The sequence below is a fragment of the Solanum tuberosum genome, unplaced genomic scaffold (assembly GCF_000226075.1).
Source record: "Solanum tuberosum cultivar DM 1-3 516 R44 unplaced genomic scaffold, SolTub_3.0 scf00202, whole genome shotgun sequence".
In the NCBI taxonomy this organism is placed as follows: domain Eukaryota; kingdom Viridiplantae; phylum Streptophyta; class Magnoliopsida; order Solanales; family Solanaceae; genus Solanum; species Solanum tuberosum.
The window spans coordinates 677,633-699,381 of record NW_006239128.1 but is presented as its reverse complement, the minus strand read 5'-3'; the positions used below and the strand labels follow the sequence as shown (position 1 = coordinate 699,381).

The 21,749-nt window shown below is 34.4% G+C and overlaps 4 protein-coding genes across 6 annotated transcripts; 3 read left to right on the top strand and 1 right to left on the bottom strand.

The window, feature by feature from the left end:
• Window positions 1–209: 209 nt before the first annotated feature.
• Window positions 210–9,778, bottom strand: LOC102599296 (dihydrolipoyl dehydrogenase 1, chloroplastic-like). Of its 2 annotated transcripts, none has more exons than XM_015312476.1 (15): window positions 9,367–9,778; window positions 6,771–6,917; window positions 5,967–6,101; window positions 5,762–5,879; window positions 5,150–5,274; window positions 3,832–3,957; window positions 3,671–3,751; window positions 2,785–2,847; window positions 2,631–2,705; window positions 2,480–2,558; window positions 2,276–2,376; window positions 1,922–2,035; window positions 1,004–1,117; window positions 778–849; window positions 210–682 (listed from the first exon to the last, which is right to left on the bottom strand). In XM_015312476.1, the coding sequence occupies exons 1-15, from the start codon at window positions 9,679–9,681 to the stop codon at window positions 647–649; spliced, it is 1,701 nt and encodes a 566-aa protein (XP_015167962.1). In that variant the 5' UTR covers window positions 9,682–9,778; the 3' UTR covers window positions 210–646. The 2 variants fall into 2 exon arrangements, with proteins under 2 accessions (XP_015167962.1, XP_006355704.1); XM_006355642.2 differs by having other exon boundaries at window positions 210–654.
• A 2,858-nt stretch (window positions 9,779–12,636) lies between these two features.
• LOC102598749 (scarecrow-like protein 14) lies at window positions 12,637–16,204 on the top strand. 2 transcript variants are annotated; one of them, XM_006355640.2, is made up of 3 exons: window positions 12,637–12,721; window positions 13,285–15,609; window positions 15,721–16,204. In XM_006355640.2, exon 2 carries the CDS (start codon window positions 13,305–13,307, stop codon window positions 15,546–15,548), a length of 2,244 nt encoding a protein of 747 aa, XP_006355702.1. In that variant the 5' UTR covers window positions 12,637–12,721; window positions 13,285–13,304; the 3' UTR covers window positions 15,549–15,609; window positions 15,721–16,204. The 2 variants fall into 2 exon arrangements, with proteins under 2 accessions (XP_006355702.1, XP_006355703.1); XM_006355641.2 differs by lacking the exon at window positions 12,637–12,721 and adding an exon at window positions 12,785–12,903.
• Window positions 16,205–17,210: 1,006 nt separating this feature from the next.
• Window positions 17,211–17,670, top strand: LOC102598409 (dehydrin HIRD11-like). Its single transcript, XM_006355639.2, has one exon. The coding sequence runs from the start codon at window positions 17,280–17,282 to the stop codon at window positions 17,553–17,555; it is 276 nt and encodes a 91-aa protein (XP_006355701.1). The 5' UTR covers window positions 17,211–17,279; the 3' UTR covers window positions 17,556–17,670.
• A 3,433-nt stretch (window positions 17,671–21,103) lies between these two features.
• LOC107062156 (uncharacterized) lies at window positions 21,104–21,671 on the top strand. The gene has a single exon (XM_015312475.1). It carries the CDS (start codon window positions 21,401–21,403, stop codon window positions 21,623–21,625), a length of 225 nt encoding a protein of 74 aa, XP_015167961.1. The 5' UTR covers window positions 21,104–21,400; the 3' UTR covers window positions 21,626–21,671.
• The last annotated feature ends 78 nt before the right edge of the window (window positions 21,672–21,749 follow it).

Below are 21,749 nucleotides of genomic sequence, written 5' to 3'. Positions count from 1 at the left end.
AAAAGTCCCAATCTTGAATATTATATATTATACTTGGGTATAAAATAGAATTTTAAAAGTCCCACAAGTATAATATATAATATTGAAGATTGGGAAAAGTCCCAATCTTGAATATTATATATTATACTTGGCCCTAAACTCTCTTTTATAATATAGTAGAATATAGTAGAATATGGAAAAAGAAAAATCAGAGTCGGAATTTACAAGCATTTGATGGTTACTATACTAAACGTTTCATTGGACTCTGCACTAGCAAATTACACACGAACTATCAATACAAAGCATAAACCAAATAGAGGCAGAGCCTATGAGCCTCCTCTGTTCTGCAATTACAACAAAACATTCATCTTCTTACAACATTTGAAAAGGCTTCCAGGAGCACTACTTAAGAATGCCAATTTTCACTTCACACCGACACTCCAAGGCCTCAGTAAAATACCCTGGAATCAGTGTATCAATTTCTCATGAAAACCTGATTTGCAACTTAATTGATATGCAGCAAGTCAACCAAATCTATCCTTGTTACATCTCAGTGCTTTGTTGAGATGATCCTCTAGCGAGACCGGTGGTGCAGTAGTTCCCTCAAACACATTAGGCTTCAGAATTTCAGACAGCAACTGATTCACTAAGTGGGCGATGGTCGTGACTAGTTACCTGGTTGAATTTTTTCCAATTCCTTTAGCTAGTCAGAGAAAATGTTGTAAAATTAACTAGTTTACTATTAAAGTGATTTACTTTTTCGCCTAGTCTATCCTATAACGTCACACAAAAGCTTACCTTAGCAGATTTGAACAGTTCATCAAGGACTTCAGACAATGTTGGATGTGCGTGCACTGCAAACTTTATATCCTGCAAGATATCACAACAAAAATATAATCAGAGAAAAGTTCAACATGTTTATGGAGAGATTGAAGGAGGTCAAAACTGAAGCTCCCAAGTCCCAACCCAAAAGAGGGAAAAATAACATAATCTTGAGATAAAATAGCGTCGCATAATGGATAACCTGAATGGACGTTCCCAATGCTATGGCGTTGGACGCTTCATGAATGAGGTCAGCAGCATGCATACCAAAGATATGAACTCCGAGAATTTCCCCATTGTCTGGTCGGTATATCAACTATATATATAAAAGAAGCAGTAAACAGGTTAGGATATCTCAATCCAAAACACAATTTTGAATGTGTCAGATTAGTGACGAAAGGGTCCGCAAGTCGGATTATAACCAAATATCTAGCTATAGGAACTCAACATTCGAGGAACACATGAATCTCAACCATTATGGTTTCCAATGAAATGAAATGTTGGGTTTTAAAAGGTGTGAATGGAAAATGAAGAGTTGCGACTTTTATGATGAGTTGTGACTTTTATGAAAGGTTGTGACCTTTTCAAAAAGATTGTGACTTTTCCAAAGGTTTGTGACCTTTCTGGTAAGGCACAATAAGAACCTTTTCACACTACCCTTTGTTTTCTATATATTGAGGGATTTCCTCTCATTTTGGTTGAACTAATTTTTCTGGACTTCTTCTACTACTACTAAATCTAGTATTCAAAGTGTACTTTACTGCCGTTGAGTGGTTCGCTGACACCGTGGTTTTAGGTACCGATACACCGGTGAGTATGATCGTTCTATCCTGGGATGATATATTCCGTTAACCTCGGGTACTTGAGGGGAATAATTTCCTTAAGGGGACACTGAGCATTCAGTGGGCTCAATTTTCTTTCTTTGAGAAAAATATTTTTATATTGTTTCTAATCTGTTTCTGATTCTATTTTCTCTACTAGTTTAATTTTCTAGTTTGAAAATACTCTTTAAACTTTGTTGTTTCTTACTAATTTCTTCAAAGTTTTGTTCTAAGTATCTTAGGAATACAAGATGAACAACAATGAAAACGCTATTCAAGAGGTAAAAGACGAGTAGAACCTTTGCAAGTCCTTCCCCTTCATTTTCTGCCAGTGCCTTTGTGTTTGCCTTAAAGCTTGTTTTTGCAATGCTTATCTCAAACCCCTCTTTTTCAGCTTTCTCTCGAGCTTGCGGCTACAAAATGTGGAAGCCAGTTTAAGAAAAAACTACGTAAAAGAAGTTTGCCACCTAGTTAATCCCATCAACCATGGAAAGAATGATTTGTGAGTATGTTGTAGTATTCAATATCCTCCTCCAATTATTAACAAGTTCGCGAAGAAACTTGAACATAATAAGAGCATTATCAACAAGGAGACCGCAAAATCTAAGTGGTCTCTCATCACAAAGCAGTCCAGAAAGAAATTCAGTTTTCACCTCTGTCAACCCAACCATGCTAATTTCAGGATGAGTAAAACAAGCAGCTGGAATGCTCAAATGGTTAAGCACGTGGTCTCTTCCCGAGACTTGTTCGACAACTATTTCATAAGAAAAGGTCATACTGAGTTGTAACATGATAGCGATTTTAAAGGAAAACGGTTGACTGTATAGAAGATATCCGTGACATAATGTAATACACACCAGATATTCCCTGAGCACTGGCTGCATGAGCAAGCATCATTTTACCATTTGCATCACCAATGCAATAAAGGTGAGGTACCTAGTGGTAAAAGTATTATTAGAACAACATTAACAGCTAGCCAATATCGACAATAGTGTAGCTCCAACTAACCAAATTTCCATCAGCATCAACAACTCGCATACGCTCATCAACAGGAATAAAACCTCGTTGCGTCAACACGTTAATCTGCAAAAGTTGACCATTAAAATGCACAAAATCCTGGTATAGATGAATACTATTGTTATGTTTTTATGCGAAGACATACATTCTCCAGGCCTAGACCATTCGTGAAGGGCGCTCTGCCAGTTGCAATTAGAGCTGCATCAACCTAAAAAAAGAAAACAGAGGTCACTCACTTGATTTTTTTCACAAACCTGCAAATTAATAAAAATATCACAATTCCGTTTCACGTTCTTTAGGATTTATGAAGTATAATTGTAAAAAAATGGATCTTGAGTCTAACTCAACCTCAAAAGCTAGCTTATGAAGGAATGATTGCCCAAGTTGATATAGAAGTTCAACTTTTCCTCATCTGGTGTTGTCAAAGCGCGCTTAAGCCTTGAAGCGAGGCCATAACGTGTTGATCTCTTTGCCTCGCTAATGTACGCTTCAGTGTCGTCATCAAGGTTCTAAGACATATTTTTCCTAGTCATTCGGCCACACTAAACAATTGATATTTCACTTTATCTTAAAAAAAATTCAAAATTCTTTGTCCATATATTTGTCATTCATAATTAGTAGTCTTGGACTAAACATATATATTTGTACTTCTCTCCATTTGCACTTTTTTTCATTCATATTGTGAGATATTTCATAGACACTCAGGGAACAAAGTACACCAAAGTATATGTTGCAGATTAAAGGTTCAAGTTCATTGGTTGTGCAATAGAAATGAAACAAAATTGTTATTAAAACATGCAGAATACGTCTATAAATTCAAAAACAACAAGAATATATAGAACACAACTTGTCTTAATGCTACTAAATATTCAAATACACATACCTTAAAATAACATGTTAAGCTAAATAATCTAATTTTGATTGTTAAAGACAATCAAAAGACTCTAAAGCAATGTCCTCCAGACAAAATTGTGTGAAATGCCTGTACATGTTTAAATAAAAACGAAAACAGCTCAATAATATTGTATTACCTCCAAAGTGTCCTTTACTTCTTTAGTCTTGGCGTCAGTTAGCTCAATAACAACTGGTCTCCCATCCTTTGCCGGGGTGATCTGTACGAATTATTAGGGAAGATAGTGAAGATATTTGGAAACTTGTGGTTGAAGTAACATAAAACAAGAGAGATCAATACCTTCGTTGCAAACACTCCAGTGTGATAATCAATTTTCCTTGGATTTACCAGAATCCTTTGAGCTAACTTACTAATCTCTGGATCAAATCCAGGCATAAGTTGATCTAGAGCTTCAATAAAAGTAACCTGTGAACAAAATGACTGTTAGTTAGCTGGCGTTTTAAAGAGAACTTCAAAATCATTGTGGTACTTTTAGAGGAAGATTAAGCTCTAAGAACATTTCAAACAAGCAAAGTGCAAGGTTAAACAACTATTGTTGCTAGTGTTTTCTTCTCCATTATGTTCAACGTAACTAATTCATTGTTGTATCTCCCTCTTCATACTTGATTTTATTATGCTTTACTTGAGCCGAGGGTCTATAGTAAACAGTTTATAGGAGTAAGGGCTGCATACTTACAACCCTCCCCAAACCCCATTTGTGGGATTACACTGGGTATGTTGTTGTTATTGTTAGTTTAATTTAAGAACAACTCCCCCACTTGTGTGAGGTTTGCTAATTTTGTCGGCCCCAAGAGCCCGAATAAAAGAGGTCATGGTAGGTTGATACAGCTAGCGTCAAACTAGTTAATTAATGATGAATCCTATCTATACATATGAAACAGATCCAAATGGAAAGTTACGATTCATATAGCTGACCTCAACAAGTTAATTTCATCTGACACTTTATCGTTTTCGTGCTTGAAAAAGTAAAGCAAGGCTTGTTCTCTTAGCAAGCAGAGACAAAGTATAACTTAGGTAAAGGTCAAAAGCTAAGCCATTCTGAACCTAGGATATACTAAGATGGCAATCAGTAAAACTTTCACTATGCAAAATTTTAGGATGGCAGTACTGTAGACAACAAGTAACATAAACAATTCAAAGATTGGACAATAAGACCGTCAGAATTTTGAAATGTAATGTTTCGCAAAGAAGGAAACGAGATGTAGGTACATAGTAACAAAAAAGAGAACAGTCACCACAACATCTAGTGTGATACCAGGCAAATGATCACATCACAAAGGAAGAAAAGACCATTATGCTTGAAATGGCACATTTTGGTTCAGGTTCCTTTTCAAATGGCAAGTTTCGGTTTCAAAGGTTGATGACATTCTGAAACAAATTGAATAGCAGAATATTAAGTACATAAAAATTAGACTTCAGTTTTCACAATTGAAACAAAATTACTTGCGAAAATGGTCAAACCTTTTCGAAAAGAGTCATCAAGTTTTAGCTAGAGGTTTGATTTGGCTAATTTTGTCTAACAACAACATTCAAAGGTGGAAAGAAGGAACAGCGGTCTTAAGAAAATGAATTAGAGATTTAAAAGAGGCGAAACTACCTCACTACCAAGTGCGGTATACACATCACTAAATTCAAGTCCAATATAACCACTTCCTACTATAGCTATCCATTCAGGTACAAACTCCAGTTTGAGAGCATGGTCGCTGGTAATCACAGTCTTCCCTGAAAATTTATATGAATTGTATGACTAATGGTGAGGATGCACCTTCCAAAAGGTACCGCATCTTAAAATAAGAAGGCATAATCCTTAAACATACACTTAAACTTGGTCTCAGCTAGCAAGTAAACAGTCCAACTTTGAGTATGCACGTCTAGACACCTCAACTCATCTCTACTATGTCAGTTGAGCAATCCAACTTACAAAATGATCATCTAGGCACCTCCAATATTTATGTATCACGTCTGTGTCACGTGTTCACGAGACACAGTGGGGACAATTTGGAGCATTTAGTTGTCAGTTGAGATCAAGTAAAGGTGTCTAGATGTGCACTCTCAAAGTTGGGAGTGCTCACTTGCTAGCTGAGGCCAAGTTTGAGTGTTTGATTATGTATTATGCCACAGAACAAAGCCTGCAATATCAGACCACACGTAATTTTTAAGGAATCTTGACAAAAATGTAGCAAGAACGGAAAGAATAAAGAAAATTTACCATCAACTTCAATGCCTCTAGGAACAAAAGGGACAGAACCGGTAGCGATAATTATATCCCTTGCGGTAACTTCACTGCCAGAAAAACCAACTTTTCCATACTTCACCCTTTGAGGACCCTGAAGTATTCCATCAGCATGTAGGTTAAGATTGAAAGTAGAATAAGTTCTTAATGGATATTTGTTTCACAGCACAGATTGACTTACCGTTATAGTACCCACTCCTGTCAAAATGTCCACACCAAGTGCCTTTAGAGAGTTTGTCAAGTTATTACGAATTTTCGAGGCAAGATTATTAGCATGATCAGCAACTGCTTGCCTGTCATAGCCGGCACCAGAAACCTGTCAATGGCATGGAAGAGATTGATCAATCAGCAGACGCTCATCAATCAACAGACTCGGCCACATTTATGAGGACGTCTGGAACTGATGTGGATTATTCAAGAATCAAAGTCGATCTGCTTTATTAAAAGGGAAATAAGAAGCAAACTAAAGAAAGTGGATTGGAAAGTGTGTGGACAACAGACAATATTTGCCAATTTTCAGATTAGTTCTTTAAACGGCATACCAAGTTCTCCAAGACAATAGCCAAATGATAAATAGGATGTCATAGAACCATAAGTAACCAACTCTGTATGTTCCCCTGGTTCCTTTTTGTTCCAAACTTTTCACATTTTGGGACATATCAAAATGTTTGAAATCATTCCACTAGTTATAGAACTCCGTACAACTTTCAAGAAGTCATATCATTTACATATTCAAATTTAAAACTGGATATGACGTTTCTCTATTAATCTTTTCGCCCACTATAATATTTTCTTCTGCTACCACAGCTATAATACATAAGTCAAATGGAGTAATAACTTAAACAATGTGTATATTGAAACAACATATTATGTAATGCAACAGATATATTAATTTTTGGTCCAGAGTACTAATATAAACGAGGTCGAATATTTAACTGCTAGCTGCAGCAGAACCAGAGACATTTAGCATAATAAATGGAATTACCTGTATACCCAAAGCTTTCAAGTGATGCTCATTCTTAAGTTCCCGCATCCTACCGCTAACTGCAAGAAGTGCTTTAGAAGGAACACAACCTCTGTTTACACAAGTTCCGCCGATTACATCTCCTTCAATGATAGCTGTTTTAAGACCCTGAAAGGATAGTATAAATTTCCAGTCATCACAACTACGATAGAACTAACAAGTAACTGTGGATAGACAACATGCTCAATGGTCAATAATGCTATTTATGCAAGTGAAGTGACAAAGACATGAGGCCGTCGAAACTAACTACAAAAGTGCAGTGTGGATTAGTGTCCATAAAATATTTCTCTTTCTTCTACAGATTAGCATCCTTCCTATTCCCTCCACCCCGTCATGCAAATAAGTGAACAGTTAGTCATTGTTGCTAGGATTATGTTCGTATAATCAGTTTGAGATTGCCTAAACCAGTCCTTTAGCCTGTAAAAACCATGTTTAAATGAGAATAAGAGATGGATCGTACTAGTGCTAAGAATCCTAATGCCAGTTAGGATATTAGTAAGAACTCTTACTTTTGCAGCAGATTGGTGATACCCAAAGAACAAAGTTCTACAAATGTGACAAAAATCTACAGAACACAAAATGAGATGGAAAGAATTTGCACACTCAAGGTCTAAACGGGGCGCAAGAGGTGGCCTATCAATTTAGTCTTCCTTGGCGCTTTTTGCACTGGGGTTGGTTAATCACCCAGACGGCACGTGAGCACGCACCGGGGGGTAGGAGGGAGATGCGCGAAGGGGGCCAAAGCACCCCAACCCCACCACTCACCGGGTGGTTAAACAAGTTCGCTGGTCATTCTGCTTCGCGGATTTCAACAATGACCATTCTGCAGGTTTACCTACATAAACCTTGTTATGAATTCTCCTTCCTTTAAATGACCATACTGCACGTCCACCTACATAAACCTCGTTATGACTTCTCTTTCCTCTTATACGCAATGTCGCGGGCAGCCGTTCACATTGCTGTGACCTATGACTACTCATTTCCACTCATGAATCCCTTTTTCCCTACGAAAAATGTACAAAATTCATACTCCCTCTATCTCAATTTTGAAATGTCAAATTAACTAACTTTTGGAGTTAAATCAAAACCAAACTAATTTATCTTCTGAAATTAAAAGAGAGATATTCAAAAATTACACAAAGCAGAGTTCCAATGCTCCTAGTATCCAATTGAGAATTTTATTTTTATTTGTTTTTTAAAAAGACCATCAAAGTTACTTGGTTTGAATCACATGAAACAAAAAGTACCATAAATATTAGAGGAAAGGCCCAAAATAGTCCCTCATCTTTGGGTTAAGACTCAAAGTCATCCCTGAGTTTTCACATGGAGCATTAATAGTTCCTCATGTTTGCAATATTGGTGCACTTTTGGTCCTCTTTCAAAATTTTGCCTATTTTTTAACATTGATTTTATTCATAATTTATGTATGGAATGTTTAATCATCATTTTATATATTTAGTAGAAATAATAACTCCATGTGAGAGATTGTGTGAAAGAAACATCTTGTTTTGTTTAGTAGAAATCGTATTACAGGTAAAGTCAAGAGGTTCATCACGATAATTTCACGTACAATAGTACAATTTTTTCTTTGGGGTAATACATATATTGGACCTTAAACTTGGCTTCAAATTTTAACTTTGACCTCCAACTTTCATAGTGCACAAACAGACACTTTAACTATCCAACCTTTTAATAAATAAACACGCGTGTCTTACCTGGCAAAACGCGTGATGTGCACATTTTTTGCGCGAGTAGGAGTGATTTTTGAGGCCTACAACAGTAAAAAAAATTGCTGAAATGACAACTATACCCTTAATTAATTAATATTTTTTTTTAGTTAAAAAATGCACGTGTAAAGTGTTTAATTAGTTGGCAGCCATTGAGTGGCTCACTAATACACGTGGCAGCGTTTGCATTTCACGCTCTTGGCTCCAAAAAATCGCGTGTTTATTTATTAAAAAGGTTGGATAGTTAAAGTGCTTGTTTGTGCACTATGAAAGTTGGAGGTCAAAGTTAAAATTTGAAGCCAAGTTTAAGGTCCAATATATGTATTATGCCTTTTTCTTTTCTTGCAATGTCATATGTTAAAATATTTTTAGTTTAGCTGCAGTAATATTAATACTGAACAAAACAAAGTATTCTTCTTCTCACATAGAATTATTATTACTACTAAATATATAAAAAGACGATGGAACATTCCTTACATAAAATTATGAACAAAATTAATGTTAAAAAATAGGCAAAAGTTTAGAGGACCAAAAGTGCACCAATATTGCAAACATGAGGACTATTAGTGGCCCATGTGAAAACTCAAGGATGACTTTGAGTCGTAACCAAAAAATAAGGGACTATTTTGGGCCTTCTCTCTAAATATTACTCCATCTGTTTCAATTAACTTTCCACATGATATATTTAAGATTAAAAAGTTTCTTAAATTCTATCGAATTTCGTGTCAAAATCAAAATCAGACAAACAAATTAAACCAAATAGACAAACAAATTAAACCAAATAGAGTAATTAGATAAGATCAAATTGCAAAAATATATAGTACTCGTACCTTCTCCACAGCATGTAATGCAGCACCATGGCCACCAACACCAGCACCAATTATTACTAAATCATAATCAAACGACGTCGGAGCATTACCATTTTCAGCCACCGAAGCTGATACTATTTTATTCCTTAGAAAATTCCTCACTCTCTGAGCCTCACATCGATTAAGCTTCGAAAACTCAAACGCTAAAATCTCATTTCTCAGTCCACAGAACGGAAGATTCTTCAATGGCGCTAAAGACAATTTCTCGATTTGATTTCTGTGTGATCTCTTCAGTAGTGAGCAATTTGGAGGAGATAAAACAGATGATGAATGCATTTTCAAATGGTTTTTATAGTTCAAAAATTCAACATGGAAGAGAAGATAATAGATAGTATTTTTTTTAAAACTATAAAAATGTCAAATTCTGAGTTCAGACAGTGAGATAATGGATGAAATGAGGGAGATAAGTCAAGTGGATAACAATGGTGACGTGGCATGCAATTTATATGTAGTTCAATGGACTACGGAGTTTAAGAAAGAAACACTTTTTTTACGTGTTCTACTTGACAGTTTGCGTGAATTATATTTAAACTGATTTGTATATATTAAGTAGGACATATGTGTTTAACGTATTTAATTTTATATAAATTACAGTACCTATTTATACACATTCAAAATTGAAGACGTAAATATCAATTGAAATTAAGTTAAAAAACACGTTTATGTATAATGCTTAGGGTATGCAAAAATCTATAGCGATTGATAAAGTGAATCAGAAAAAATGTTATTGGATTATCGGGTTAATGGATATTTAGTGGTTTGATAAAAAAAGTAAATTTATGGGGTTATTAGTTCGATTTTGATTTTTTAATATTGGATAAATTAATAACACGTTAAGACGATAGTAATTTACTACTTTACCCCAACATAAATATAAATATTAATCTCAATACCTAACTAGTTATTGATTTTTGCCTTTTAGCCTTTAATTCATACTTTATAGTAATTTTGAGTTTACACCTTCACATTATACAAAATGTCAAAATTTAAAGTAAAAACTTTATTCCTCTTAATTTTTCTATCTGTTGCACTTATAATTCTTTTCAGGTTAATTATTATTATTTCTATTTTACGAGCATTTTATAAAATTACATTATTATGTTGTCGCGCGAAATTATTCAAAAAAATTATATTTTTGTGTTTGATTCCAACCCACTGCACAGAGTCATATTTAAATAATTTAACTCCAAATGGGTAAAACTAACCAAAATTGACTGAACTTTTATCATTGATTGGAACAAAGAAAATTTAGCACACTTTTTTTTTTTATTCTTTTCCATGAAGACCCATCAATGGAAAATTTACAGTGTCACTTTGTGGTGTGTTTATATTTATAATTTATACCAAAATACCCTTCTTTCTCTTTCTGTACTTTTCTTTTTACTTTTGCCCTCTGTTGTGTCCTCTTATTCTTTGATCAAATTGCAGGTACTTAAATATTCTCTGTTCTTAATTTCTTCACTATTTTTTATTGTTATTAGACATTTCCATGTCCACCCCTTATGAAAATACTGAAAAAGATAGCATTTTTGCTCCTTTTTTTTGGGAATTTATCCTTGTTTGATATCCTCTGTTGTGTCCTCTTATTTTGGTATTGATGTTTAATATTTGAGCCGAGGATTTATAGGAAACAATCTCTCTACCTTTGAACTGAGGGGTTATAGGAACAATTGAGGAAGTAATAATTTGTCATGTTCTCCTTGCAAATTTGGAAAGGCTAACCCAGTTGTTTTCCTTCCGATCGCTTCCTAAAATCCCGCTCTATGTTGTTTGTATTTTATTATATACATTATACAACAACTTTAATTGGAACAAATTTGTGATTTTACGGTTTATTGAGGCTAATATATATAATTCAAGGGACTGACATATTCTAATTAAGTGATTAGCTTATGTACATAATGAATCTTTGTGTGTTTTTTTTTCAAAATTTGAATTGAAAGTGTCGAATATGAACATTGTATCATATATTTAAGTGCTCAATTGAAGTAGCTCATTAGTCATAATTCATTTAAACTGAAAAGTTTTAAGAATTAAACTCACTTTAAAATTACTAAAATATCAATATAAAAGAATATTCCTTTTGTCTCTTTTTTTTAATCTCTTTAATTCTAGAGATGTTTAAAACTATGAGATAGGAGTGCATTTTATGTATCAATTAATTAAGACAACAAAATTATCGGTTTTTTTAAAATGTAAAAACAAAACAATCAAACAATAATTGATTTATCTAATCAGTTGAATAAGTTTTTTGCCTAATCGTGTCATTTGATCATGTGAGATGAAATCATATACATTAAGATAAAGTTGAAATTTTGTTTGGACATGCAATTTATATTTTTAAGTTATATTTTTTGCTTACAAATATAAGACTCCAATAAACTGTGAAAACTATTAAATCTATCCAAATTCTTTATACAATCTTAAAATAAACAAAAGTTCATAACAAAAGTATAATTTATTATCACAAAACTATTCTTAAAAAAAATACAATATTTATAAATCAAAATTATTAGTTGGTGAGACTAATGATTACCTCCGATATAAATGGTTTAAACTTTAAAGATTGATAAGAGTAATAATATCAACTACAAATTTTGTTTATGTTTAAATATTAAATAATGGATTTTCATATAAAATGTGAAATTATAAAATAAAATTCTTAAATAAAGTTTTTTGGAAAATCATAATTTAAATTGTACGTCTAAATGCTAATTTCATCTAACAATTTCAAATTACAAGATGAAATCACATATCCAATCGTTATTAATAAAGACACATTAAACATAAATGTGCCCTTTAACTTGGCTTTATTTCACATTTTTGTCCTCCAACTTTTGGTATGCATAAGTACACACTTAAACTTGTATAAAGTTGAACAAGTAGACACATGAGTCCTATGTGTCGTAATACACATATAATGCAAATTGCCATGTAGTATGTCACGTAAGACGTGTGTGTCTATTTGTGCAATTTTATATAAATTTAAGTGTTTACTGATGTACACTTAAAGTTGGAGAGTATAAATGTGATATGTGATCAAATTAACGGCATATTCATATATTCATGTATTATATGATTAAACAAACTCCAAAGGGGTAAAACTAACCAAAATGGACTACACTTTTATCATTGACTGAAAATAGAAAATTGAGCACACTTTTTTCCATTTTTTGCTCCTTTTTGTGAAGACCCCAACAGTGGAAAATTTGCATTTGTGTGGTGTGCTTATATTTATAGTATATATAGTATTTAATACCAAGAAAAGTCAAATACTCAATACCCTTCTCTCTCTCTTCTTTGATCAGATTTTCAGGTAATTCTCCTCTGTTCTTAATTTCTTCACTATTTTTTTTTTTGATATTACACTTTCTCCATGTCCACCCCTTCTGAAAATACTGAAAAAGATTGCATTTTGCTCTTTTTTTTCTTTTTTGAGAATTCATCCACCAAGATTTCAGCTTTCTGCTTGACTTTGATTCCTGTACATATAAATAGGTTCTTTGTTCTTTCGATTTTTGTTACTATTTATTGTCTCGTGTAATTCTTTTATCGTATTATTTTGTTATAGTTACTATTTCTTTATTTAGTATGCTTTGTGTAGTATTTTGTATTGGTTTCTTCACTCTTGTTATTTTACTGAGCTAGAAAAAACTCCTCAGTAGGATAAGGTCTGCGTACACACTACTAACTTCCTCATATTCCACTTGTGAAATTAAACTGAGTATGTTGTTGTTGTTGTTTTCGGGGTTTAAGCTCTGGGTATTGTATTATTAGCAAGTTGATGTGAAAAGTTCTTCTATTATTGATAGTTTTATGGTTGAATAGGATTTTATTTGGAGATGACATTTAGGGGTTTTGAATATTTGATTCTTGCAGATTAGTTGAAAATTGATATAATGGGGCAATATCATGAGGCAGGATCTGCAATTAAATTAGAGGATGAAGATTGCTCATTTTTCCCTGATCCGAATCTGATTAATAATCTCAGAGTTAATGATTACTTTCATGAGGATTATGATCCGAATTTGATTAATAATCTCAGAGTTAGTGATAATTTAGTCAACAGGAATGTTGACATTAGTAGTCCATTTCAATCTGATTTCGGACGAAATACTTTAGTCCCATCAACTGCAGATGACTTTCATGAGGATTATGATTTCAGTGATGGGGTTCTTAAGTATATAAATCAGATGCTTATGGAAGAGGATATTGAAGAAAAGACTTGCATGTTTCAAGAATCTGCAGCTCTTCAAGCTGCAGAAAGATCGTTTTACGAAGTTATTGGAGAGAAGTACCCTTCTTCCGCGAATTGTGAGAAGCCATCCAGTTTAAGTCAAAATGAACGTTATGCTATGGACCACTATAGTGGAAATGGTGGTCGTGACAGCTTACTATGCCCAAATTGGATTCTTGATCTTGGTGAGGATGATGTGTCACATGTTCCCGATGGTGTTGCTTTGCATCCAACTTCTCGGTCATCCAACAGTTTGTCAGGCACTGCCCCGGATGTGCCTGTGGATTCTCCTGTGAGCACACTTAGGATTCCTGACATATTTAGTGACGGAGAGTCTGTTATGCAGTTTAAGAAAGGGATGGAGGAGGCAAGTAAGTTCCTTCCTACGGGCAATAGCTTGCTTGCTGATGTGAGGTATAATGTAGTGGGAAAGGAGCTGCAGTATAAAGAGAGAAAAGATGCAGTAGTAAAGGTTGACAAGTATGGGGAAAAGCAATATACTGAAAGGTCGAGAGGGAAGAAAAACACCCTTCATGAAGGTATAGTAGATTTACCGGAAGGGAGAAATTACAAGCAGTCTGCAGTGTTTTCTGAATCAACTGTTCGATCGGAAATGTTTGATAGGGTGCTGCTATGCAGTGGAGGGAAAAATGAATCTGCTCTTCGTGAAGCCTTGCAGGCTATATCAAGGCAAAATGCATCAAAGAATGGCCCTTCAAAGGGAGCTAATGGTAAGAAGTTACAAGGAAAGAAAAAAGGGGGTAAAAGAGATGTGGTAGACTTGAGAACACTCCTGACACTTTGTGCACAAGCTGTTGCTGTAGGTAATCAACGGACCGCAAATGAGCTTCTGAAGCAGATCAGGGAAAGTTCTTCTCCTATGGGCGATGGAATGCAGAGGTTGGCCCATTATTTTGCTGACGGTCTTGAGGCACGGATGGCTGGTTCCGGTACTCATATCTATAAAGCCCTTATTACACGACCTGTATCAGCAACTGATGTCTTGAAAGCGTACCACCTACTGCTTGCTGCCTGCCCGTTCAGGACTATCTCTAGCTTTTTCTCAAATAAGACAATTATGAATCTAGCTGAAAAGGCTTCAACAGTACATATTATAGATATTGGCATTATGTGGGGTTTCCAATGGCCTGGCCTCATACAACGTCTCGCTTCTAGACCAGGTGGACCTCCCAAGCTTCGTATAACTGGGATTGATTTTCCAAATCCTGGTTTTCGACCAGCAGAAAGGGTTGAGGAAACAGGGAAGCGGTTAGCTAATTACGCTGAGAGCTTCAAAGTTCCTTTTGAGTTCAATGCTATAGCGCAAAAGTGGGAAACAGTTAAACTCGAGGATCTTAAGATCAATAAGGGTGAGGTTCTTGTGGTAAACTGTCTGTACCGTTTTAGGAATCTACTTGATGAGACTGTGGTGGTCAATAGTCCAAGAGATGTTTTCCTGAATCTTATCAGGAGGTTGAATCCAGATGTTTTCATACAGGGAACTGTAAATGGTGGTTATAATGCCCCATTCTTTATCTCACGATTCCGTGAGGCTCTCTTTCACTACTCATCCCTGTTTGATATGCTTGAAACTATTATTCCCCGGGAAGTGCACGAGAGAATGCTGATTGAAAAGAATATACTTGGTCAGGAGGCAATGAATGCCATTGCATGCGAAGGTGCTGAGAGAATTGAGAGACCAGAAACATACAAGCAATGGCAAGTCAGAATTCTGAATGCTGGTTTTCGGCAGCTTCCTTTGGATGAGGAGATCATGAGAATGACAACAGAACGATTCAAGGTGTATGACAAGAATTTCATTATTGACAATGATAGTGAATGGCTACTGCAGGGATGGAAGGGTCGTATCTCATTTGCACTGTCAACATGGAAGGCAGCTTATTGAAGGAGCACATTCAGCAGCCATGATACCCCTCTGCCCCTTGTAAACAACGAGCTCATGAACGGTACTCACTTTACCAAGTGCTAGTTATTAATTTGGTCATTTCTCTAGTGTTAAATCAACAAGCACAAATGTGAATTGCTATGTTCATAACACTGATTTGCTTATTGGGCAGTGGAAGCAGAACTTCATTTGTTGCCTTCCTCCCCTAACGCGTTGAACTGCGGCATCAACAACAGGAGAGAGGAATGACAACAATTTTTGAGCAGCATTTGTGTCTGGTACTACTCGTTTTTCTAGAACATAACATTATTAAGTATTGAGCAAATAGGCGATGTGTATTGCAATTGGTTTCTCTTCGTTTATGTTTCTCCAAATAATTCCAGTATGTTATAGGCCGGTATCTCTCTACTAATAAAGGTGAGTTCCGGCATGCTTATTCTTCATTGGCATCTTCTTATCAATCATGAGTAGCATTTTGATATTGATATTGATGTTTAATATTTGAGCCGGGGGTTTATAGGAACAGCCTCTCTACCTTTGAACCGAGGTTTCTATGATTAATTTTTTTGATGACCAATTACCTAATGTATAGATGATTTTGCTAATGTGAAGGATAAACAGGTAGCTTGCATATTGATCAGCCTTTTAGATTTGGATAATATGTGTAGTACTTAGCTTACTCCTTGTCACAATTCTTTGGTTCATTCTTGGGCTCTTCTTTCACGATAAGCATCTTAATGCACGCTCCTTGTCACAATTCTTAAGATCATTCTTGGAATTTTTTTTTTTACGGTAAACATATTCTTGATCTCTCATTAAAGCTCAATAGTCTTGTCTTGCATCTCCTTAATTTCCAAAGCTTCTTCCAAGTTCTTTAATGGAAGTAAGACACCACATATGCTATAAGGTCATTAGGCAGGACATGACATATCTTCAGCTCACCGAGGATATGATCCTAAATATGAGAGCGACAAGACATGATACTATTACTACTATTATCACATGAGAGCATGTAAATTATTGGACCGGAGATGATACTACTACTCGAATATTTTCTAATAATCAAATAAGACAAGTCTGCACGTAGCTTTCGATCTCCTCTCTAATTTGTGGCCAATAACTTGCCGACTTCAAAAGTGCTCACGTGCCTTGTTGGCCCGGATAACCAATCCACTTGTAACAAATGTCATGAACAATTTAACTAAACAACAAATAAAAGTCAAAAAGTCTCTATGAGAATCAAATCAATTCGATTCGATTAAATATTTTATTTTTCAAATTTGATGCCTATTTTTACTTTTACGAAATTATATTAACTATATTGCTCAGTCAAAAATTATTTTCACATTTTGATTTATATAATATAGTCTGAATTTCAAAAGTACATATTTAAAATTTACATAAAAATACTACATATTATTAAAAAAAAATCAATTCAAATATCTAAACAGGCATATAATCTAAATTTACATCACATAAATTGAATGAGAGAGTAATTAAAATTGAATGGATTTGGAGGGAGTATCCATTTCCTTTTTTTAAAGTATATGTTCGTGTTGGAACCGTGTACGCGTAACAAGGTTAAAAATGTAAATTTGTCAAATGAAATATCGTGCCGACGAATCTCCCTTTTCCCTCAATAAATACCTCGCTCTCACTCACCATTTTCCTCACACAATTGACAATTCTGCTAAACCCCCAAAAAACACTCATTTTCTCATCTGATCAAATATGGCAGGAATCATCCACAAAATTGAGGAGAAACTCCACATCGGAGGAGGCCACAAGGAAGAAGAACACAAAAAGGAGGAACACAAGGGAGAAGGACACAAGAAGGAGGAGCACAAGGAAGGATTTGTTGAGAAGATAAAAGACAAGATCCATGGAGAAGAAAGTGGAGAGCATCACAAGGATGGAAAAGAGAAGAAGAAGAAGAAAGACAAAAAGGAGAAGAAGGAGAAAAAGCATGATGGACATGATAGTAGCAGCAGCAGCGACAGTGATTAGATCTGATCTGAGCGCATCTGAACAGATTGATTTCCTATTTACCTAACAACATTTCAACTATAGTATTTTCTGCTATAGATCTATCTATCTATGTGAGAAAAACCAGAAAAATGAAAAAAAAAAGATCTCGTGTTAACTGCTTTTGTTGTGATTTGTGAATGTACTCGTCTTTTGGACGGTTTGTGAATGTGATGATATTATAATAAAAACTTGCAGTTTTTAAATAATTTGACTTTGTTTCGAATTATAGTATTTCTCTGCACGTTACCAAAGAAACTGATGTGTTGACCTCATAGACAAACTGATGTGTTCACGTTGGTCGGAATGACTCAGTTGATTTGGAGGATGATTATCTACACTATGACTCGGAATTGATCCCTCTGTCTTTCGAGTTGAGACTATCGCATAAGATTTATCTCTAATGCACAATATTATCATCAACTCTATCAATAATTTGTCTTTTGAGTTGAGACTATTTCAAAAAAATTGTTTAATATCATCAACTCTACCAATAATTTGTATCTGAGCAACTATAACAATTAATTCATCTATTTTGACACCTTATATCAATCTTCACAAATCACAATATTGTCGAAGTTTCAAGTTGCCCTATGCCTAAGAAAAACACAATTTTATGTAGAACAAAGGGATGTAGTAAGAAAAATTAGTACCAGAATCAAATGGAAACTCACTACAAACAAATTCAATTTTTATGTTTGATTGATGAAAATAATCATCCAGTGTTTTTTGTCTCCATTGAATATTAAACCTGAAAACTAAAGGTTCTCAACCCAGGCACTGCAAATTGCAAAATATCTACAAAATGGCTGAAGTTGGAAAGGATATCAATTGCTCAAGTTAGCAATATAGTATATCTAGTTTTCTTTCTAGCCTATCTTCTAAAAAAAGATGAAAGCAACCTATATAAACGAATTATTTTGGGAAAAGACACAAATATGCTTATTGAACTTTAAAAAAAAGGTTCATTTAACAATCTGTTGAAAGTTCGGTTAATTTATCCTATTTTCGTTTGAGAAAAAACTCATTCATGTCATTATTTGTTAATCGAAAACAGTTTCAATTTTGTAAAACTTTTTTTGACACATGGACAATTATGATTTGACCACGTCATTAATTAATCTTTTCTTTTAAAAGAAAAAAGGCTTAAATATGTCATCAAACTCTAAAAAAAATGCTTATATATACTATTCGTTAAAATACGGACTCATCTACGCTATTTCAATTTAAAAAAATGACATGAATGAGTATTTTCTCAATCGGAAATGACGTGAGTAAAATTTTTTAACTAATGACATAAATAAATTTTTTCTCAAAGTTTGATAGCATATTGGAGCATTTTCTCTTATTTCAATTTGTATATCATTTAATGTTGTGATCTTGTTGGGTTAAAAATTGAAATGAAAGAGAGAGGGAGAATTAACTGAGAATATAGAAAAATTAAGAGAGAATTATGCAAGTCTATTTAGGAAGAATCAAATGATTAATATTATTTCACCATAATAATCTCTCATATACAATGAAAAACAAAGAATCAATAGAATAATAGGATCAATTACAAGAATAAAAGCCACCACATCCAATCTCAATCATCCAAGCAAATAGAAAAAACATACATCTTTAATGCCTTAGTACAGCGAACAGGGACATGAGCAAGGAAGTTCCGATCAAAGCACCGGAAACCGGCAAAGAGAAAGCCGCACCGGCATCAGGCGCCGGAGCTGGAGCAAGACTAGGTTCCTGAGCTGAGACGACGACGGCAGCGAGAAAGACGGCGAGGACAAAAGCCTTGATGATGCTAACAGAAGCCATTGATGAAATAGAAAGGAGAATTTTGATGAATTCGAAGCGAATGATGAGAATTGAAATGGAGGAGGAGAGATTTGTGCAAAATTGATGATGAAAATTGAGTGTAGAAAAGGAATATTTATAGTAAAAGACAATAAAAATGACAGCTGAATTTGTTGAAGAAACAGCTCATGACACGCTATAATGGTTGAACTGGCCATGTTGTTAGGTGGGGTTGAACCAGCAAAGAAACGTTGTAAAAAGATTCCCACCCGTTAATACTTTTGGAAAAGGTACTAATCTTCTTTATAATTGCAGGCATTATACTTTATTAAATAAAGTATTGATTTTTTTAATTAATTAATATGTGTTTTTTAAGTTTTTTTTAATTTAAAAGTATGTTGTATTTTAAAACTATTTTTTATAATTGTATGTGTATATAGACCTTATTCCTATCTTATAATGATATGAAGATTGTTTCGGATAGAGCCTTTGGCTCAGGAAGGGATGACAAAGAAGTTGAAGTTGACCTTCACACCCTCCTATAAGGGTCCCCAAAAAGACAAAGTTGCATAATTTTCGGCTTAATTTTTTTTTCTCGATACTTCTTTGGCCCATCTCTGCCTTTTATTTGGTTAGCTATATATGGACAATCTCTGATACGTGCTCACTGGAGTATTCATGCATCTCCTTTCCCATGGTCCGAATTGTCTCAACTTTTCTTCCCTCGCTGTATTGATCACAAAAGTCACTCTCACCTTGTTTCGAATATCTTTATTCCTAATCTTATCTTTCCTAATATGTCCACATACATATTCATCTCAGTATTATCATCTCCACTACTATTATTTTCTGGATATGAATGTGCTTAATTAGCTAACACTCCGTCCCTTACAACATAGTTGACCTAACTATCACTATGTAGAACTTGTCTTTCAGTCTTGGTGGCACATTCTTATCATACAACATACCAAAAATAAGCCACTATTTCATCCATCCCACTCCAATACCAGCCATTATAGTCAATCTCTTTATTGTAGAGGTAAGTTTCTTGAGAAAAATCACAATTGACATAACTTTTTGTCCAATATGAGCAAACGTTATATGCTCTTGAAATAGCATTAAGTGACTATTAATTTTCTTTTGCAATTAGTTAACCTTTTGACAATTGACCCATATTCTTCATTGTTATTAACCCTATTTATTACTTGACAATTAATAGTTGGAGCCAAAAGCTAAACTCATGTTGTGATCTTCATCTATATCTATTTGTTAGTCTTCTTCATTTGGGAAGAGGAGATCAAGATAAATTCCTCCTTTCTGTATTTTAGTATGCTTCGTCTCTATTTAATCTTTGTTTGATTCTGGCTTCTAGTTTTATATAGAAGAGTTTGTCGAATTCTAAGGGTTAGGAAATACATTTATACCACATGAAATATTCTTAAGGACACTGTTTTTGCTTTCATGAATTCACTATAGTGTCTGTCAATCAAGTATTTTCCGTAAGATTTATGAAAATTTTCTTTTAAGGCTAAATGGGCTAAAATCCAAAAGGATCCAACATTATCATCATGGGCCCATAGCCCATTACTTAATTGGGCCCACAAAGAAGGAATATGCATCGAATAAAGCCCATTATTCTCATCAACTTGACTAAATTCACATTCCCTATAAATAATAATTAAAAAATTAACCATAAAATATATTTTTTTTTAAATAAGTGACCCATTTTCAAACTCCACAATTACTCAGCACTTTCGCGGGAATTTAAAAACTTTCAATTCAACAAATCAAAATCAACCACGTGTCTAAACTTGATGCCACGTAGGATAATCAACAATTATAATATATAGCTTCCCTCACACGATTAAATAGAAGTCAAAATAACAGCTTCCTGAAGAAGTCTGTACTATTATAAAATCTCACACACACATGCTCTTTGTTAACTCAATTTTTTCTTGATTCTCACGAGTCTGTTTATAATCACGACTGTTATAACTATTTTCAATTTTTGAGAGAGATTGGCGCGTTATGCGATTATGGTGAAGAGTGATTATGAATTGGTGGAAATAGATGAAGGATGCAACACACCAAGGCATGATAAATATAGGATTTTGGTGAATTCCAAGTGCCCGCCGCCAACGCCAAGGAAGAAAAGAATTTATGTGAAACAACAAAGTTCTCCACCTAAGGAAGGTTATTTTCAGCCTCCTGATCTTGAGATTTTATTCGCTATCGTCCCAAGGAGGGTGACTCATGTTTAAATATTGTCTATTGAAAATAACATGATAATTTACTCTGTTTGTTTTTTTTAGATGTGTCCAAGATTTTGTACAATGTAGAATTGGTTTAGCACTATGGGGGGGGGGGGGGGGGTTTTTTTATGTC

Coding starts and splice junctions, on each gene's coding strand:
- LOC102598409 (XM_006355639.2), top strand. CDS start 17,280: ATGGCAGGAATCATCCACAAAATTGAGGAGAAACTCCACATCGGAGGA.
- LOC107062156 (XM_015312475.1), top strand. CDS start 21,401: ATGGTGAAGAGTGATTATGAATTGGTGGAAATAGATGAAGGATGCAAC.
- LOC102598749 (XM_006355640.2), top strand. CDS start 13,305: ATGGGGCAATATCATGAGGCAGGATCTGCAATTAAATTAGAGGATGAA.
- LOC102599296 (XM_006355642.2), bottom strand. CDS start 9,681: ATGCATTCATCATCTGTTTTATCTCCTCCAAATTGCTCACTACTGAAG. Junction 3,752..3,831: donor CTGGAGTGTTTGCAACGAAG/GTATTGATCTCT, acceptor TAATTCGTACAG/ATCACCCCGGCAAAGGATGG. Junction 2,036..2,275: donor GCATGGTTGGGTTGACAGAG/GTGAAAACTGAA, acceptor CACATTTTGTAG/CCGCAAGCTCGAGAGAAAGC.